This window comes from Rhea pennata, chromosome 1, assembly GCF_028389875.1.
Source record: "Rhea pennata isolate bPtePen1 chromosome 1, bPtePen1.pri, whole genome shotgun sequence".
In the NCBI taxonomy this organism is placed as follows: Eukaryota; Metazoa; Chordata; class Aves; order Rheiformes; family Rheidae; genus Rhea; species Rhea pennata.
In genome coordinates, this window is record NC_084663.1 from 16,552,511 (window position 1) to 16,570,625 (window position 18,115).

General features: G+C 38.5%; 2 protein-coding genes across 3 annotated transcripts in view; both read left to right on the forward strand.

Moving 5' to 3' along the window:
• KIF21A (kinesin family member 21A) overlaps positions 1–16,422 on the forward strand; it is a 93,909-nt gene extending 77,487 nt beyond the window's left edge. For both annotated transcript variants that reach the window (XM_062582529.1, XM_062582537.1), the window contains 8 exons: positions 1,367–1,405; positions 3,319–3,455; positions 4,482–4,662; positions 5,105–5,269; positions 5,962–6,079; positions 8,841–9,011; positions 13,704–13,903; positions 15,169–16,422. In XM_062582529.1, coding sequence (XP_062438513.1) covers positions 1,367–1,405; positions 3,319–3,455; positions 4,482–4,662; positions 5,105–5,269; positions 5,962–6,079; positions 8,841–9,011; positions 13,704–13,903; positions 15,169–15,262 — 1,105 coding nt within the window. In that variant the 3' untranslated portion in view covers positions 15,263–16,422. The remainder of the gene's footprint in view (positions 1–1,366; positions 1,406–3,318; positions 3,456–4,481; positions 4,663–5,104; positions 5,270–5,961; positions 6,080–8,840; positions 9,012–13,703; positions 13,904–15,168) is intronic.
• Positions 16,423–18,021: 1,599 nt separating this feature from the next.
• The window catches only part of LOC134144168 (maltase-glucoamylase-like), a 34,440-nt gene continuing 34,346 nt past the window's right edge, over positions 18,022–18,115 (forward strand). Inside the window, exon 1 of the mRNA XM_062582906.1 lies at positions 18,022–18,067. Coding sequence (XP_062438890.1) covers positions 18,022–18,067 — 46 coding nt within the window. The remainder of the gene's footprint in view (positions 18,068–18,115) is intronic.

Sequence of the window (18,115 nt, forward strand, 5' to 3'; positions counted from 1 at the left end):
GCACATTAGGCATCTGCTTCTGTAGGAATCTCAGTCCAAGTTGCAGTAGCCTTGAGGTGAACAGTGTCTTTACTGCTGCTGAGTTAAGTACCTGAAGGGAGAGTGTCAAGGGGACGGGGACAAACTCTTTTCAGTTGTCCCATGTAACAGGACAAGAGGCAATGGGCAGAAACTGAAGCACAGGAAGTTCCTCCAGAACGTGAGGGGGAATTTCTTCCCTGTGAGAGTGACGGAGCACTGGCACAGGTTGCCCAGAGAGGTTGTGGAGTCTCCTTCTCTGGAGCTCTTCAAGGCCCGCCTGGATCCAACCCTCTCTAACATGCTCTAGGTGACCCTGCTGAGCGGGGAGGTTGGACTAGATGATCTCCAGAGGTCCCTTCCAACCTTACTGATTCTATGAAAGCAGCGCCATGCAGAGCTTCTGAACTCCACCTCAGAATCAACCTTCGGTTCCGAGTGCAGCACAAGAATGTGCTGTTGTCTGTTTATGCTATTATTTCTGTATAGCTTTGTTTTTCAATGGTTTACAGTCACCACATACCAAGCAGTAGCTTGCAGTGCTTCCAGTAGTTTAACTGTGCTTGTAACTCCCTAATTTCAACTGCATAACCTTTATCTTACTGCTAACTCAATATAGTTTGAAGTTTCTTACATTCTTCAAATTTTAATAAACTTAACTCTTTTCATTTTTTTCCTGACTAACTTTGAAATTAAATGAAGCTACTGAATCTGTTTGATTTGAGTTAAAGCTGAAGGATATTTTAAGGTATACTACAAATTATTCATTTTTTTGAGGGGATGTTTTGTTGTTGCTTTTTGTTGCTTCCTATTTTTAAACTTTTCTGAAAATGAAAGGTGAAGAATTTTGAACTTGTGATCATTTGTAACTTGCTGTTTCTATTGCAGTAAGCTATCAATAATTTAAATATATGTATATGTATATATTTAACATTTTAAATGATTCTTCTATACTTAACAGGCACTTTCTTCAGTTTTTTTTTCATTTTGATATTTTGAATAAGTATTAAGTTGTGGAGGTTGAATCATATATCTGTCTTCTCTTTTTAGCTCATTGTCTTTTCTTCTGCAAGAATATATTGGGGAAATACAAAATGGCCAGTGTTACTCAGCTTCTTGCTCTGAAGCAGTTGACTAATGTCTGAGAATTCTGTTTATTTTCAGAGCTTTTTCCTCAATATTATCACAGATTTAAAGTATAACCTGAGCAATGCTGTGTAGTGTATGTGGATTTGCATTGCATTTCTGAATTGGCCATGCTGCTGTTTGTTCTTCTCATATGGAGACTTTTCTCTGCTGTTGATACCTATATTCTTTCTCCTCACAATCCCACCACTGTTGATTGTAGGTCTGATGAAAGTGATTCCTCTCTGTCGGAGGTACACAGGTACTCTCTCTTTCTCTTTTCTGTATTCCTGGCATCATTCAGTGAAGTTATTCCAGTTCTTAGGAAGTTTCATTTCACTGCATGAATTTTCCCAATACTTGTGTGCTGCATCGCTTTTGCCAGAAGTTTAAATCCTGGAAATTTTGGCCAAGCATGTCTCCTACCCCCACACCCCCTCCCTTTTTAAGGTGTTTCTTTTTGTGGTTGAGCATGTCAGACATTTTTCTTTATAAATGAAATAGGGCATAAACCTTTTTTAGACACATTCTATCTCTTTCCAAAAGATCAGCAAAATTTTTCTTAGGTTTTGTATGCTTCTCTTTTCCTCCTTCCCTCTCTTGTTCAGCTGTATGCTCTAGTGGCTAAAAATTATATTCCAGTGTAAATCCTAGAGAAGGGCAGTAAAAGGGGCTAATAATAACGTGATGGTGGCTTTGTCTAGTCACTGTAGCACTCCTAGCACTTCTTGTCTGTAGATTTGAGAGTGCTACATAGAGGCAGATAAAGAGCTCTTGTCCATATGTTGTTATGTGACTTGTGAAGGGAATGAGTATGGAAAAAGAGCAGTAGGAAGTTACTCTCAGTCTAGAGGCAGCATACATGCAGATTAAGACAGAAGAAGCACATTTGTTTTGTGTAGTGTTTTGTGTAGTTGAAAGCAAAAACAGAGACACAAAATAATAAGAATATACATAGATAAAATGAGTCATCTGTCCCCATATTTTCGAAAATGTTGTTAAAAGGTGGAGATTGGAAGGGTGAATGCCTTTTCCAAGATGAGGAAGTTCAGGTCAAATGATTTCAGGCAATATTTATATTAGTGACATCTATTAAAGAATTAAAGTGGAATAATGAATTATATGAATGTGAAGATGCCCTGAGCAGTGAAAGTGTATAAGATAACCATTTCTAAGATGGACCAAATAAGCTAATTGCCATGAAGTTAGCTAGTATCAGTAAAGAGTGTTTTCTCTCCTGCAGCAAATTTCTGCTTGATTGGAAATATTACAGAATTTTTATATTTCCCTAAAAATTTTTTTGTGGGATAGGGCTGTGATTTAGTTCCTATTTCTCATATTTATGCATGTAATTCCCCCCAAAAAAAAGCATGGCACTGAGCCTTAACTGTTAGCTAGGCAGGTCACAGCATTGCATTGCATGTGTCAGCACTACCTTGAGGCTTTTCTACACTTCACAGAAATCAGTGTAGCCCACACATGCATGCATTTTTATGCACGGGATTTTAAACTGCTAATAATTATTATTTGGTAATGAACTGTTTGATGTTTTTTTTCAGGCTGGGTTACAGTCCTTTGGCACATCCACAGGGCTAGGTGCAAAACTAGATTTGTTTGGGGTATATATTCTCCAACCATGCTCCCTCATACCCATTCACGTGGAAGTTTGGTATTGGAGAACAGGGTGCAGTCAGAAGCTTCCTCAGGGGCACAAATTAGCAGCAGTTCTCCAAGCTTACCCAGAGAAAGTGGTTGATGTGAAATGGTTGCTGAGTTCAGATTTGGCAGAATACTCTACACTCCATTTTGGAGACGTGTTACCTGGCACTAAAGTGTCCTGGTGCAGCTTGCAGTATTTTGGTTGACTCCGTGAATCCAGGAACTGTTACTGGTTCTTTAAGTGTTTTACAGACTCTTCCATTTACTGAACACTCACCATCTTGTCTTGTTTTTTGTTTTGTATGTTATTTCCTTGAACTGATAGCCCGTACTTGGTACTGACACTTAGTAAAGCTAAATAGTAAAAAAAAAAAAAAAAAAAAACAGAGTTTATGAAAGGTATCAACTGTTCTGTTCCCACATGCAAGTGAATGAGATGAACATTTCCCTGTGTTTAAGTAAATTAACTTGATCTGTGAGTAGTATATGTCCAGTTCACATTCCCTTTTTTCTTAGGGGGATAATTAACCCATTCCCTGCTTCAAAATACATCCGATCTTCTCCACTTCAGTGTATCTATACAGCTGAAGGACACACCAAGGCTGTGCTTTGTGTTGATGCAACTGATGATCTTCTCTTCACTGGATCTAAAGGTTGGGCAAGCTTCCTGCGTCTACTGCCTACAGAGGCTGCTTTGACAACTTGGGATATTGTGAAATTCCCAATTTGTGCTTAGTGTTGTAAATACAGGGTAATATTGTGAATGTCTGTTTTGCAACATAAGCTGAAGAAGGATTTGCTTTAATTAGTTGCAGATTTTTAATTCCAATGTCTAGTTTATTTATATTGGAAAAAGTAAATCTCAGAACAGTATTAACATCTGTTGAGTGATATGATAGAACCAGTTGTGGTAATGTGTGTGTACATGATGCACAATGTAATAGCCTCAGGGTAGAGATACCACCAGGTTCGTGTGGGAATCGGCAGATCTTCACCAGCTTTTCTAGCTACAGAGTTTGAATGGATGCTTCCTGATATAGCTGACTGTTTGAGCAGAGCTATGACCATTTGCTGCTTCCCATATGTGTGTTGTTGCCTGTCTCTTGTGGGCTATAGGAGTTACGGGAGGGGCTTGATTCAGGTTTTACTAAATTCACTCCTGGCTTGTATCATCAATCAGCATTTCAAGCTGGTAGAAATAGTGATTAGAAAGAAAACATTTTTCTCCTATCTTTGGTAACTCTTCATTTTAATCACTAAATCTAACCAGAAAAGAACATAATTGGACCTCAATGGTTATTTTTCATAAACATAGACTCACAGCCCTTCCTGAATTATGCTCTTGATGAGGAGTTCTTGAATAAGAAATTGAATTCTCCCCTTGATCTGTCATCATTTAAACTCAACAGGTGCACCCCACTTGAAGAGGGAATTTTATCCTCATAAAATGCCATGGGAGCTAATATGCAGATAATGAATATGACACTTAATCATTAGTCCTGTTTAGTTTTGATGATAGTAGATGACGCCATTTTTGTGCAGTGCCTACCAAAATGGAGGGATGTGTATAAGTGAAAATAAATATACCTATATTTTTGTTGCTATTGAGCTTTGGAAATGCGTGAGTTTTTCTCTTTTCATTATTTTCCCCATTTTTAATTTTTCTTCTCTGTATTTAGATCGTACTTGTAAAGTCTGGAATCTGGTAACTGGACAAGAAATTATGTCTCTGGGAGGTCATCCCAATAATGTTGTTTCCATAAAATATTGCAACTACACTAGCCTGGTGTTCACAGTCTCAACTTCCTATATCAAGGTGTGGGACATCAGAGATTCTGCCAAGTGTATTCGGACACTAACGTAAGTATGTTAAACCTTAAATGAGGTGAGCTCGAATGAGTCTTAATTTTAGATAAAAATTTTTTTAGATTTAATAAAATAGTGTGAAGATACTGATGTAATTGCAATCCAAACACAGAATTGAACCTCTATAAAATGTTTTTTTATGGAGAATTTCCTATTCGAATACTTACCTGACCTGTTCCTGGTTAGTTTGGGATCTAAGAACACCATTTGTTGAGGCTGGAGGCTTTCTTCATGTGTTCAGGTTAAGGCAGTGTGGTGCATTGGTAATATATGGAAACAAAACAATTTGCATCAGTGTATGTATGTTTTGTCAGACACTCATTATTCAAAACTGGCTTAAAGACTTTCTGCTCAGGTAAATAGGCTTATTTGTAAACAGTATGTATAATAGGGAGGACATAACTCCTTCTTACTCCTCATCCCCCTTTTTACTTAGGTCTTCGGGACAAGCGATGCCAGGTGATGTGTGTTCAGGAAGTACTAACAGAACAGTCACTATCCCCGCTGGGGAGAACCAGATCAATCAGATTGCGCTAAATCCAACTGGCACTTTCCTCTACGCGGCAGCTGGAAACTCAGTGAGGATGTGGGACCTGAAGAGGTATTGGACAGTGGCAGAAGTGAATGTTCTTTGTGTTGTATGTGCATGTAGACATCTGAAGCTACCAAGATGTTTTCTGTTCATAGTAGTATCTGTATCCTGAGCAAAATATGGTCTTGGAATACGGACCAAGGGATCAGTTATTCCATTCCACTGTGGTTACTGAGATAAGAGAAACACTCTCTGCTTCCTCATGTGTTATGGTTATAGTGAATCTTAAGGCAGAATGATTGGAAAAACAAAAGGTTTTGTGGTTAAAGTAGGTGCTAAAGAATAGGCTGGCAGATGCAATGAATCCTTACTAGTAATCACTGATGAGATGATGAAAGCTGATTCATTTAATGTAAAGAAATATGTGGCTGTGCTAATTAGCTAGATAGCAGTTTTCCAAACCAGAACCCACACTCAAAGAACGTGTTCAAATGGTGGAGAATACTTTGAGGGTCTCTGCCTATAGTTTTAAATTTTGTAATATAAGAAAAATTCTGATTTTACATAAACAGAAACTTTTACATTTAACATTGATTTAACATTTACACACGGATGTGAGAAATAATGTATGTAAAGCAGAGGAGGAATAGTGAAGACATCGGGGAAAAAAGATCCATTCTGACAGAAACTACAATAGACTGTATTGGATTCATAGAAAAATAACAACAAATCCTCAGTAATTTATTCTCTTTTTCTCGAAGATTTCAGTCTACGGGAAAGCTAACTGGTCATCTGGGCCCTGTTATGTGCCTTACTGTGGACAGAATTTCCAATGGGCAAGATCTTATTGTCACAGGCTCGAAGGATCATTATATAAAGGTAAACCGTCATTTGCCTATTTTACTTTTCAGATCAGCCCTGGATACAGGCTTCAGGAGGACTTTCGCATTTCCATATCACAAATGTGAGAACTTCCACCTCAGCTATCACATCAGTAAAAGACTATGAATAGTATTTAGTCATCTTACTACATTTATCACTTTAGTAGTATTTTCATCTTGCAGTGGAATGATCTTGAAAACATTGTGGATCAAATTGTCTTTGCTGAAACTCTTTCTAAATCTGCAGTAAGGTGAACCTCAGGTGTATGAAGCCTTGGAGAAAGATTCATAATGCCTACTCTTCAGAAACTTTCAGGACCAAATTTTGCTTAAGAACTGCCAGACACAGGCACAAGCAAAGTTACTTAAGTCAGTCAGTGCCAGCATTTTGGAGTGCAAATCTAACTGCATAGCAGGGACACACTATGTGCTTCCCAGTATAAAGAGCTTGAACCCAGGCCAAGCCTAGGTCTTGCCCCAGTTCTGAGGTGGAGAGGGAGAGAAAGGCATATACATCTCAGCCAAGGTACCCAATACATTGAGTGTATTCATTAGCATACATTTTGATTGCTCCTAGTTATGTTCAAAGCAAAGCTAGTGATGCTGTGATACTTTCCTGCTTCCTAGCATCATAGTTAACTCACTCAGGTAGGGAATTGGGGAGATGTTGCTTTTTAGCCCACCTCACACAAAAGGTTTTTCAACGTACAAGTTCTTGTTTCTCAGGAATATGCCCAAACCTATACTATGGAGCTATCTATCATCTTCCCCATAAAGCAGACCCTCAGTGCTGCAAAGAACTTGTGATTCATGAGGCCAAAGAGAGAATGAGCAAGGGACTCTTTCTTTTGCTTGGTCTGAAGAGGTGTCGTTTTTTCTGTTCTTGCATTCTTGGATTGCGTGTACTTGACTCGTGGGAAAAAGTATATTAGTACAGATGGGAGTACAGCAAGAGCTAGAACCTGAAAGAGCTTTCTCACTGAGCTAGGCTTTCACTTTTTTGGCATTCTTAACCTGTAATTTGTGGATTCTTTGCTGTGCGGTGGGCCAGCCTCAGAAGACAGCTTGGGAGGTAGGTGGGTGCATAGCTGATGATTTGGGCTATGGATTTGAATCCTATCAGCAGTCCTGTGGTGAGCTTTCAGAATGTTCCAGGGTATCAGAAGTAAGATATCTTTCCTGCCAGAGGATCCTTGGGCAGGAGGGAGGGAGAGAGAGAGACACTCTAATTGAGAATATTGGATAAGCTAGATGCTGCCATGCTGGCACAATGGGGACTGTAAGGGCTCAGTGGGGAGAACAGAATATGATCATGTAATGAAAGCAGGCCATGCTACCACACGTGACAGGCAAGGAACTGGTAAGACCTAGCTGCTAAAGTCAGCAGTTCATTTGTTGTGCTTGCTTTCCTTGTGTGCTCCCTTGCTAGGGGTACATACATCCTCTTGATCTGTCTGCTTCTTGACTCCTAGCACAGGAATGTGCAGTGATTTTCAGCTGTACGTATGTGCTGCATACTGTGTATTCTGCAAGATCAGTGCCCTCATAACTGTCAAGCCACTTTACTTTAGATAGCACAAATTTACTCAGTAAATGCAGCAGTTTGGGAATTCTTGGTACTATGGACATAGGTGGGGTGGGTCTGATCACAGCATGCTACCCTTTCCTGCCCCAGAAAACTGCTGTATTGGCTTCTGAGCTAGGAATACTGATCACCTCTAATTGAAGTGTTAAATTTGTAAATTTGTCTTGTATGTATGTTGTTGGGCTTTTTTTTTTTTTTTTTTTGAAGATACATGTTAATTGAGTACTATAATTTTTTCAATACCTTTAACTTAGTTAAGGTATTCTTTTACATTGCTACATTGCTAAGCTGTCCCTGTCTTACTACTGAGCTTATTCATTGTAAAAGGTCAATGAAGAGCAAATGATAAAGGATGAAATCTGGCATTTGCTTGTGAAACAGAGCTAGTGGTTAAAAAAGTTTTGGCTCATGTTCCTCCTCAGTTTAGTCTAACAGGGTGAGTTCTGGCTTGCTGCACTGCAAAATGAAACAGGAGGGCTTATACTGCTGCTCTAGGGACAAATAACTGATGACAGCTGTATCCTAAACTGGTAGAACAGCTTTATTTAGGATATTCTTGGAGCACAAGGAAGGAGGAAGGTGTGTCTGTTCAAGAAAAGCATCAGGATGTAATGCAAGCTTTGCAAAATATGTTGTCTAAAAATATGTTTAGTGTCTCTTTCTGCAGGTTTGTGATTCTCCCAGTGTGAACCACATTTTCGATACTCGTTCTTGAGCTTTGCTTCTTTAGCCCACCATGTATTAAAGATAGGCTCTTTCTTGTAAAGAGGGTGTGGATTTCATAATTTCATGCTTTTCATAATCTGCACTTCAGTGTGCAGTCTTCGCTGAATTCAAGGAAGCATTCCTACACTAGGCAAGAGGTAGAAGAGAGGAAAGAGGTGGCTCTGTTAGGTAATTTATATCTAATATATGTCATAATACAATGAACATTTCCTGTAATAAGACTTCAGAGATCTTTCCAAGTTTCTCCTCTTTAATTGTTCACTGTCTGTCTTCAAGATGGTTAGATGGTAGATAATTTTGTTAATATATTTTAATAATTATTTATTTTAATAATTATTTATTTTAATAATTATTTATTTTAATAATTATTTATTTTAATAATTACTTATTTTAATAATTACTTATTTTAATATTTATTTATTTTAATATTTATTTATTTATTTTTTAGATGTTTGATGTAACTGAAGGGGCTCTTGGAAGTGTAAGTCCTACACACAATTTTGAACCTCCTCATTATGATGGCATAGAAGCGCTCGCTATTATGGGAGACAACCTCTTCAGTGGGTCCAGAGACAATGGAATTAAGAAATGGGATTTGGCTCAAAAAGACCTTCTTCAGGTAGTGTAAAATCATGACTCTAATGTGATGGCCATGCTTTAGAAACTGTTTTTAGACTCAGATAATGACTGTTGACTTAAATGCTGACATTTTCAATATAAATAAATATATATTGTATTATTATATATTATACTTATAAATAAGTGATTATTCCTCTGTTTTAGCTCTGAGTATGACGGTTTCATTGTTCTGCTTCAGAATGAAGACAGCACTTCCCTCTTCTGTGATTAGAACTGTTGGTCACCATCCTTACTATTGCCAAGGTGTTAAATTTTGGCTACACAAGATTTTCTTGTGAAGAAGAGACTTTGCAAATCTCCTTGCCCCCAGTCCTTTTCTAAAAAGTTTCCATCTTAGATCTCACTCATCTTGTTACATAATGTGTGTTATGTAGTATATATAATACATGCAGAAATAATATGTGTAAGCATACTTAGCTGTTAAAAGGCATTTGCTAGATGAGTTTGCTATGCTCTTTTAAGCAGAAAGGAGCTCAAATTCAGGGAAACTTTGGAGTTCATTGATAATTTATGTTTGGCATAGAGAACTTAGACTTATAGTGAGTAGCCTAAACCTATCTGCTATTTTAGGTTTTATGAGAAGTTGGTGAGATACAGTTATTAAAATTGGGACTGTATGGGAAATGAAAGGCAGAAAAACAAATGATGCAAGGTACTACTGCTTTTTCAAAGAGATACTAAAAATTTAATTTTGGGGAGAAAGGGGAGAATAGCTTATATGTGCAATTAATGTGCAGAATACTAGCAAAGAGACGAATAGAATATAAAAGTTTCAGGACTTGAGACAATAATAGACTGATCACCTTGAGAAGAAACTTTCTGTGTGGGCAAGCTTGTTATCCATGAGTATACAAACTTTATGAACCTTCTTTTGAAAGTGTCCGATTTGTTTTCCATTCCTGTTTAGAGCATTATTAAGGCTTTATAGCTAAAGTAAGAATTCAGAAATTCACCTTTCTTCAGATAATGTCCACTTGGCCAAGTTGGGACATCTACCCTTGTATGTCACTGCCTAGACAAATGTACTAAGCTGCTTGTTAGCAACAGTAGCAGGAAGACTGCAGGAATAGGGAAGATGTTGTATGCTTGGAATGACTTTAAAGTAGTAAGGAGAGTCTTTGCTTTTGCATTTTAGGCTCATGTGATGTGCATTTTTGTTACTGCAATTACTTTAATATTGGAAAGAATACATACTGGGAGGTTGGTGGGTAAAAATACCATATAGCAGAGAATAGTTATTTTCCTTTTGGTAGGTACATTTCATTGTTTCTCTACTTCACATTCCATATTTTTATGTTTTAAAAGAAGTAGAACTTTATGAAAATTTCCTCATACTTTCTTCTTTCTTCAGGTGCTTTTTATAAAATATTGTGCAAGGAGGTCATACAAAACCTTTGGGTAAAATAATATAAATGATCTTTTCTTTTTTAAAGGAATGAAGCAAACTGCTGTTCTTTCTGGTAGTCTCAGGGTAATTTAGGTTGAAAGGGATGGGCAGAAGTCACATAGTCAAACCTGCAGCTCCAAACAATGCCAACTTTGAAACAAGGTCAGGTTACTCAAGGCTTTGCTCAGCTGCATGTTAAAATCTCTAAGGACACAGATTGTACAGCTGCTCTGAGTGACCAGTTGTGCTGCTTCACCACTCTTTTTTTTTTTCCTCCCCATTTTTTTTTCTCTCTAGTATCCAGTCAGAATTTTTCTGGTTGCGACTTGTGCCTCTTGTCCTTTTGCTGAGTACCCTTGAAAAGTGTTTGAGTGTGTCCTCACTATAATTTCTCTTCTAGGTGGTAAAAGACAACAATTAGATTTCTTTTTAACCTTCTCTTTTCCAGGCTACAGAACCTGAGTTCAGTTTACCTCTCATGTTCATCATGTTCTCCAAGCCCCAGACTATTTTACAGGTGATAACTGGACTTCCTCCAGTTTATCGATATCCCTTGTGTACTGGAAGGCTCCAGTCTGGATCCAGTATTCCAGATGGCCTCACATATGCTGCATAATAAGGAATAATCACTCTCTTTACCTGCTGGCTACAGTCTTGCTTAAGGTCCAAGTACATGGAAAAAATAGTACTGCACCTTTTGTAGAGGATTCTTTTGTATAAATAGAAAATAAATAGGGAAGGACATTGACCTTTGAGATAATTGAAGTATGGGATGATGGGCACATCTTCAGAGAAAGGAACAAGACAAATAGCAGGATCACAAGTCTAGACTTCAGGAGAATAGACTTTAGCTTGTTCAGGGACCTGCTTGGAAGAATCTCCTGGGGTATGACCCTGGATAGAAGAGGGGTCCAAGACAGCTGGTTGATTTTCAAGGATTACCTTCTCTAAGCTCAAGAATGATCCATCCCAATGTGCAGAAAGCCAAAGAAAGGTGGCAGGAGGCCTGCATAGATCAACAAGGAGCTCCTGACTAAACTCAAACATGAAAAGGAACTGTACAGGAGGTGGAAGCAGGGACAGGTAAGTCAGGAGGAATATAGAGACCCTTTCTGAGCATGCTGGGATTGGGTTAGGAAAGCCAAAGATGACCTGGAGTTGAATCTGATGAGGAATGTGAAGGGCAACAAGAAAGATATGCAGGTGTATCAGCAACAAGAAGACAACTAGGAAAAGTGTGGGCCAACTGCTGAACCGAGCATGAGATCTGTGGCAGAGGACATGGAAAAGAGGGCATCTCAACAAGTTTACAGATGATACAAGACTGTGAGGACTGGCTGACAGACTATTGTGGTGTGCAGCAATTCAGAGGGACCTCCACAGGTTGGAGAAATGTTCAGAGAGGAGCCTTATGAAGTTCAGAAAAAGGGAAGTACAAAGTCCTGCAGCTGGGGGGGAGTAACCCCATGCATCTGTGCAGGCTGAGAGAAGACCAGCTGGAGAGCAGGAGAGGTCCTGGGGGTCATGGTCAGCTAGTTGACCAGGGCCAGCAACATGCCCTTGAGGTGAAGATGACCAACAGCTTCCTGGGCTTCCTTAGGCAAAGTGTTGCCAGGAGTTGGAGGGAGGTGGTGCTTCTCCTATCCTCAGCCCTGATGAGGCCACATTTGGAGTGTTGTGTCCAATGCTGTTCTCTCTCCAGTACAAAAAAGTCGTGGACCTACTGCAGCAAGCCCAATGAAGGGCCACAAAGATGATTAAGGGCTTGGAACATCAATCACATGAGGAGAGGCTAAGAGAGCTGGGATTGTTTAGCCTGGAGAAGAGAAGGCTCAAAGGGATCTTACCTGTGTGCATATATATCAGATGGGAAAGCGTAAAGACGACAAAGTGAGACTCTTCAGTGGTGTCCAGTGGCAGGATGTGAGGCAATGGGCACAAACTGAAATACTTCACTTCCACTTAAACATAACAACCCGCCCCCTTTTTTTTAATACTGTGTAATCCCCTGAGCCCTAGAACAGGTTGCCCAGAGAGATTGTGGAGTCTCCACCCCTGGAGATGTTCAAAACCTGACTGAACACCGCCCTGAACAACCTGCTCTAGCTGACCGTGCTTTGACCAGGGAAGATGTATGAGAGATATCCAAAGATCCCTGCCAACCTCAGATATTCTGTGTTTTTTGTAAACGTTTTGCCTAGAAATTGGTTATTTTTCAGTAAGTACTGGTATATTTTTGACTTGATTACGTACATAGTAATGTGTAAGAGTCTGAATACTGTAGGCTTCATCACTGTTCTGGGTCTTCCCTGGCATGAGTCTCTTAGATGAGGAAAGACCCTGAAATAGAGCTGAAGCTGTTTTAAAGTATAAATCTTAATGTTTCAGAGCTTCGTGTTTGGCATACGTGTTTATGAGGCTGGTCCTCTATAACTGTTCAAAGATATCAAGAGGTCATCAACTTCATATGGTGCTATACATCCCAAGCCACAAAACACTTCTGTGACAAAATTAAGATTTTATAATTAAGAAAAAATCCTACAATTTTATGATGTCCTGCAAGACAAGATCACCAGTGTTATAACTGCAATGTATAGGACAGACACAACTCCAAGATAGTCCTGGAAAGCTGACTGTGTTTCATAATTTGAGAACGGCAACAGAACAGAATAGTTTCTAACAATCTGAGCTGGAGCCAATCTTGGTCCCCTTAAAGACAGCTAAGTCAGGCCATGTTTCCCTGGTGTTGGTATCAAATGGATGTTATTCTCAGCCTATCTGTGTAGTATTTTGCTTTCTGAATTAGCAGTAAAATGATAGTGTCCTTTCTACATAAAGAATTAATGTGTTTTTAAGTGCTACATTACAGAATAAATTGCTTCAATTTATAATGTATAATGAAGAAAGAGTGAAGGCAAATGTAGAAATAAAATTTCTGTTTCCCTGGGTATTTTGGAATAGTGTTTTGGATTATTCTCTCATATTTGTTTTAGATCTATTTTACTTGCAGATAGGAAAAATATAGAGACGATATGTTCAAACGTGGCATTCTTGTAAGTCTAACAATTTCTGTTTCATATCAGGACAGTTGGACATATTGGATTATATTCTTGTTCTTCAGTACTATTTATTAAAGAAACAAACTCTGGTTGACTTATAGTATAGAAGTTACCCCATGAATAGGAACTGGACTTAGAACTCAGGATTTCTTTGTTTCCGTTTCTGCACTTGTTCCTCTAGAATTTGTTGCAGCCTTGTGAGATGTGCATACCTTCTGTTTTTCAGCAAGTTCCTAACGCCCACAGAGACTGGGTATGTGCTCTCGGCCTGGTGCCTGGCGCCCCGGTCCTCCTCAGCGGCTGTAGGGGAGGCATGCTGAGGCTCTGGAATGTGGAAACCTTTGCGCCAATTGGGGAGGTGAAGGGACATGACAGTCCTATCAACGCAATCTGTACCAACTCCAGCCACATATTCACGGCAGCAGAGTGAGTTTTCTCCTCCATGAATCTTTCTTTTCTGTTAACTCCTACTAAATGTCTACTTTTGCAGATTCATTTAGGAGATCTTCAGTTGTATGAGTCACTTCACAGCAAACATAGGCAGACCTGGTCCATGCCCCTAAATGCTTATAATCTTCAGGATGGCAGAGAGAATTTTACCAACTTGTCTCCACCTTTGGACTATTTATTGCTAGAGAAGTACTGACTCCTGATCTGTAGGAATTTTTCTAAAACCTTTTTTATGTACTGGTTTATAGGAGAAGCTTTGCAAACTCTCATACTATCTTCTTAATACTTTCATTTGAATATTTATATTTGATTCCTCAATAAAAATGGGCACATTTAGTACCTGAAACTTCAGGGAACTTGACCAAGAAAAATACCTTGTTGTAGAGAAAGCGCAGGAGACCACAGCAAAGCCCACCTAGTAGTGCAATCTGAGCAGTGAAGTGTGAAAGCCATTATGTTATGTTCTGGTGCTAATTACTGAAGCTTTCTGTTCCGAATTGAAGCAGGATTACTTCACACTTGGGAGTTGCCAGATTTCTGCATTTAGTGGCCAACTTTATTTAAGCATTCAAGGATATGGTCAGAGATGTTAAAGCTTATGCCCTCAGGTTTGCCTGAAGTTATTTATAAGTTTGTCTGAAGTTATTAATAAGCTTACACCATATATAAACCTGTAATTTATTCTTTATCACTACCAAAATAAAACCCCAGGAGCATTAAGGCAAGTGCCTTTTTTAAAAAAAATAATGGGAGAAAGTAATCTTCTCCTTTGGGTCTGTGTTTCTATAACACTCTAGTATACCGGCTACTTGCCTGTGCTCTGCTAATTTGCAAATAGCTGTATGTAGAAGCTCTTCTCTGGTGTCAGTCTATTTTAGACTATTGTTATTAGCTGTACTTAGAAAACAAATAAATAACAGAGTACAATGGGTTTTTTCCTTAGATATTTAACTTTTATATTTGCCGAAGTGGTTCAAGGTAAACTGTGAAGGCCAGTGCTGTGATAAAGTTAGAGAACATTGACATATCTTAGATTTTAAAGCCTCTTGGAGGTGGAAAGGTGGAATAAGCCCTGCATAGCCATTTTGAAAAACTTGCTTCTTTAACAGTGCCTTCCTGAATAAGACATCTGAACTCTTAGAAAAGCTATCTTTCTTCCTCTTCTCCCTCCACCTCATCCCACTCCCAAATTAATTACTAAATTCTAATACTGTTTTTCTTGTTTTGTTTTCTTTTTTCAGTGACCGAACTGTGAGAATCTGGAAAGCTCGAAATGTAATGGATGGGCAGATCTCAGATACTGGAGATGCAAGTGAAGATCATGCCAGTAGTTGAAATGATGGGCAGAAGTGAATATATGGATGAAAATGAGGTGCACTCTATGCAGTTTGCTGCATGCTTATTAGGCAAACACTAATGACCGGAATGAACTGAGAAATAAGAGTGAACTCTTCTACTAGAACTGCTGTCTTTAAAACACGTACTGTATTTGAGAAAAAATAACCTCCTGGTAACATGCTTGTGTCTAAATGATCATATATATATATATATGTGTCTATATATAATGGCTGAATTTGTGTGCATATGTAACACTTGCCGTTTAAATTAACTGGAAATTGGTCGTCTTTAATGACTATCTCAAAATTATATCCTGGAATATATTAAAGTGCTCTGCTGTATTTCACTCATACCTATGATCAGCTGTTTTGCATTTTAGGGTAACATGGAAGTAATGATGTCCCATTAAAAAGCCTTTGATGAAGACAGACTTTGTTTCAAGTTTCTAAAAGGTCACTTACAGAGCTGTTATGAAAGCGGAGTGAATAAAAGATGAGAGGAAGCTCTTAGTGGCAGATCATTCTGATATAACTGTGTCCTGCTAACAGTGAATGCCATATGATTTGTGTTAATGTTAGCATATAATCCTTGTTGACCAAAGTCGTGCAGCTATGTATGCTCTGTGCTCAGGACTAGAACAAAAATGCTCACAAACTGGTATTTTTTTTTTAGTGTTTTGCCTATATTCTGTAATGACTAGATATTCTTAATGTCATAACAGAAATATATCTTAATCTATTTTTCTTATGAATTTGTTTCTATCATCTCACATTTTCTTTTTTTTTTAAGCAAAATGTCTTTCCTTTTTATCTAATTTTATATGCTGCTAAATGTATTTTAAATACACTGTTTTGCAAACCTTGGCAGTTACTATGAGAACTGAACCACATGTATGGGAAAAAGCAATGTAAATAGATGGTTGTACAAAGAGAATCTCCTACCTTGTGCCTGTATGAATTTTAAAATTCTTAAGAGTGTGGATACTGAGGGAAGATGTATAATTTATCCAGCTGCTCTGAGTATTAATTTGTAAATTCTGCGGATTTTAAAATTTTATGTAGATTCAGAAACTGTGTTTGGATGGTGAGGTTTTTTTGCAGAAAATATCAGTCTGTAAATTATAGCTTATGTAGGTGACACTTAAATAAAGATGTGAATGTGCATTATTTCTCTTTGCCTTTTTCATCATACTTTCTGTAAAGAAATCACTTTACTTGCAAAGGCCTCAAATATAAAATACGCAATTTTCCATAATGCAGTAGGATGGCTTGCTGAGTAGAATAGCCCAGAGGTGGTTCTCATATTCCACTTCAGTGTTCTAGCTAGCTATTATTTGTGTTTTCGTAGTATTTAGTATTGAGGGAATCCTACCAGGATTCCTAAGTACACTACAGGCTTAAAATGGAGCAGTTGGTCCCTGTTCTCAAGAGATCACATTTCTCACCTTATTACATACAGTCTCTCAAGCAAACAAAAGCTCTAATGCCTCTTGTTCATCTTAGAGAATTATTTCCTTCTCAACTCAGCTTGAAAGGAGATGAAGCGTGTACAGCTTGTCATTTGAGTTTACTGATTTAGTCCAACTTCTGGCAAAAATGAGTGATGATACGTATTTCTAAAGAATAACACATAGCTTGGGAGTTAAACACTAATTTCAATTACTGCTGTTTATCTATCATACCTTTTGACTACTAAAAGGATACACACCCAAAAGATCACAGTTTTGAGCAAAACTACCAGCGGAGAGATTAGAGTGAGGCTCGTGTGGGAGGTGTCGCAGGTCTAGCGGAGGGTGCCGTCTTCTCCTGGCCCTGTGGCTGATGGCTACTCGCCGCAGAAGTACGCGGATGATGCCAACAGCTTGGTGAGCTGCAGTTTCGGAGCCTGAATGTTCACAGTTGTAATCTGGGAGGCCTAGGTGGTTTGGTGGTGTGCGCTGCGCTCCTGTAAGGTTCGTGGGACTATGGCGTTTCTCTCCTGCTCAGCACAAATCCTTACAAACCACTTGCTGTCAGGCTGCTTTTCTTTTAGTAGGCCAGATGGTGAAGAACTGGTGTGAAAACAGTCTGAATTACAGGTTCTTCTCTCTGGTAATGCTTGAAAACATTTTAAAAAGGTATTTTGTGCTAGACACCAATATATTTGCTAGATAATGTCTGTATAGAAAGATTTTTCTCTGGAAAGACGCTTCATCTAAATCAAAATTTACTAGAGATGACACATTTACTCTGATGGCTCTTGTCATTAAATAATTGGAAGAAAAATATCATTTTGTGAAGATCACAATATCAATTTTGTGTTTTATTGAAGACTCTTCCACTGACTATTTCTCTCCAGACTTTTAATTTGTATTATAATATGTGTGACAAAAGATAGTATCAAATCAGGAAAAGATAAACTCTGGTAAAAACTCCTTGATTTTTCTTAAGATGTTTCTTTAAAAAATGAAGGGGGTCTTTGAAAGTTTAATTTTATAGGGGCTCTGGGAGGTCTTGGGAAATCAATTTTCTCAAAGTTAGCATTCAGAAGTTTAGCAAAATTTATGGAAAATTAGTAACCAGGTCATGTCTTATCTGCTTAGATACATTCTTATATGCAGGCAAGGTCATGTGTTATAATTAATCTCAGGAAAGATATGAATGTTGAGATTAAAAAAATATTTGCACTGTCTTGTGTTACTCACCCGAACGAGTGCTTATCCGGTCTCTGCCTTGTATAAAAGACAACATGCGGTGTGCAGAAGTCAGCAGCTGGCCATGGGGAGAATCAAGAGTCTCTGCTTCTTGGCCGTTGTGCTAGCAGGTAAGTGCACGGTATTTCTGCTTTGATATAGGCTTCAAAGACAGGATA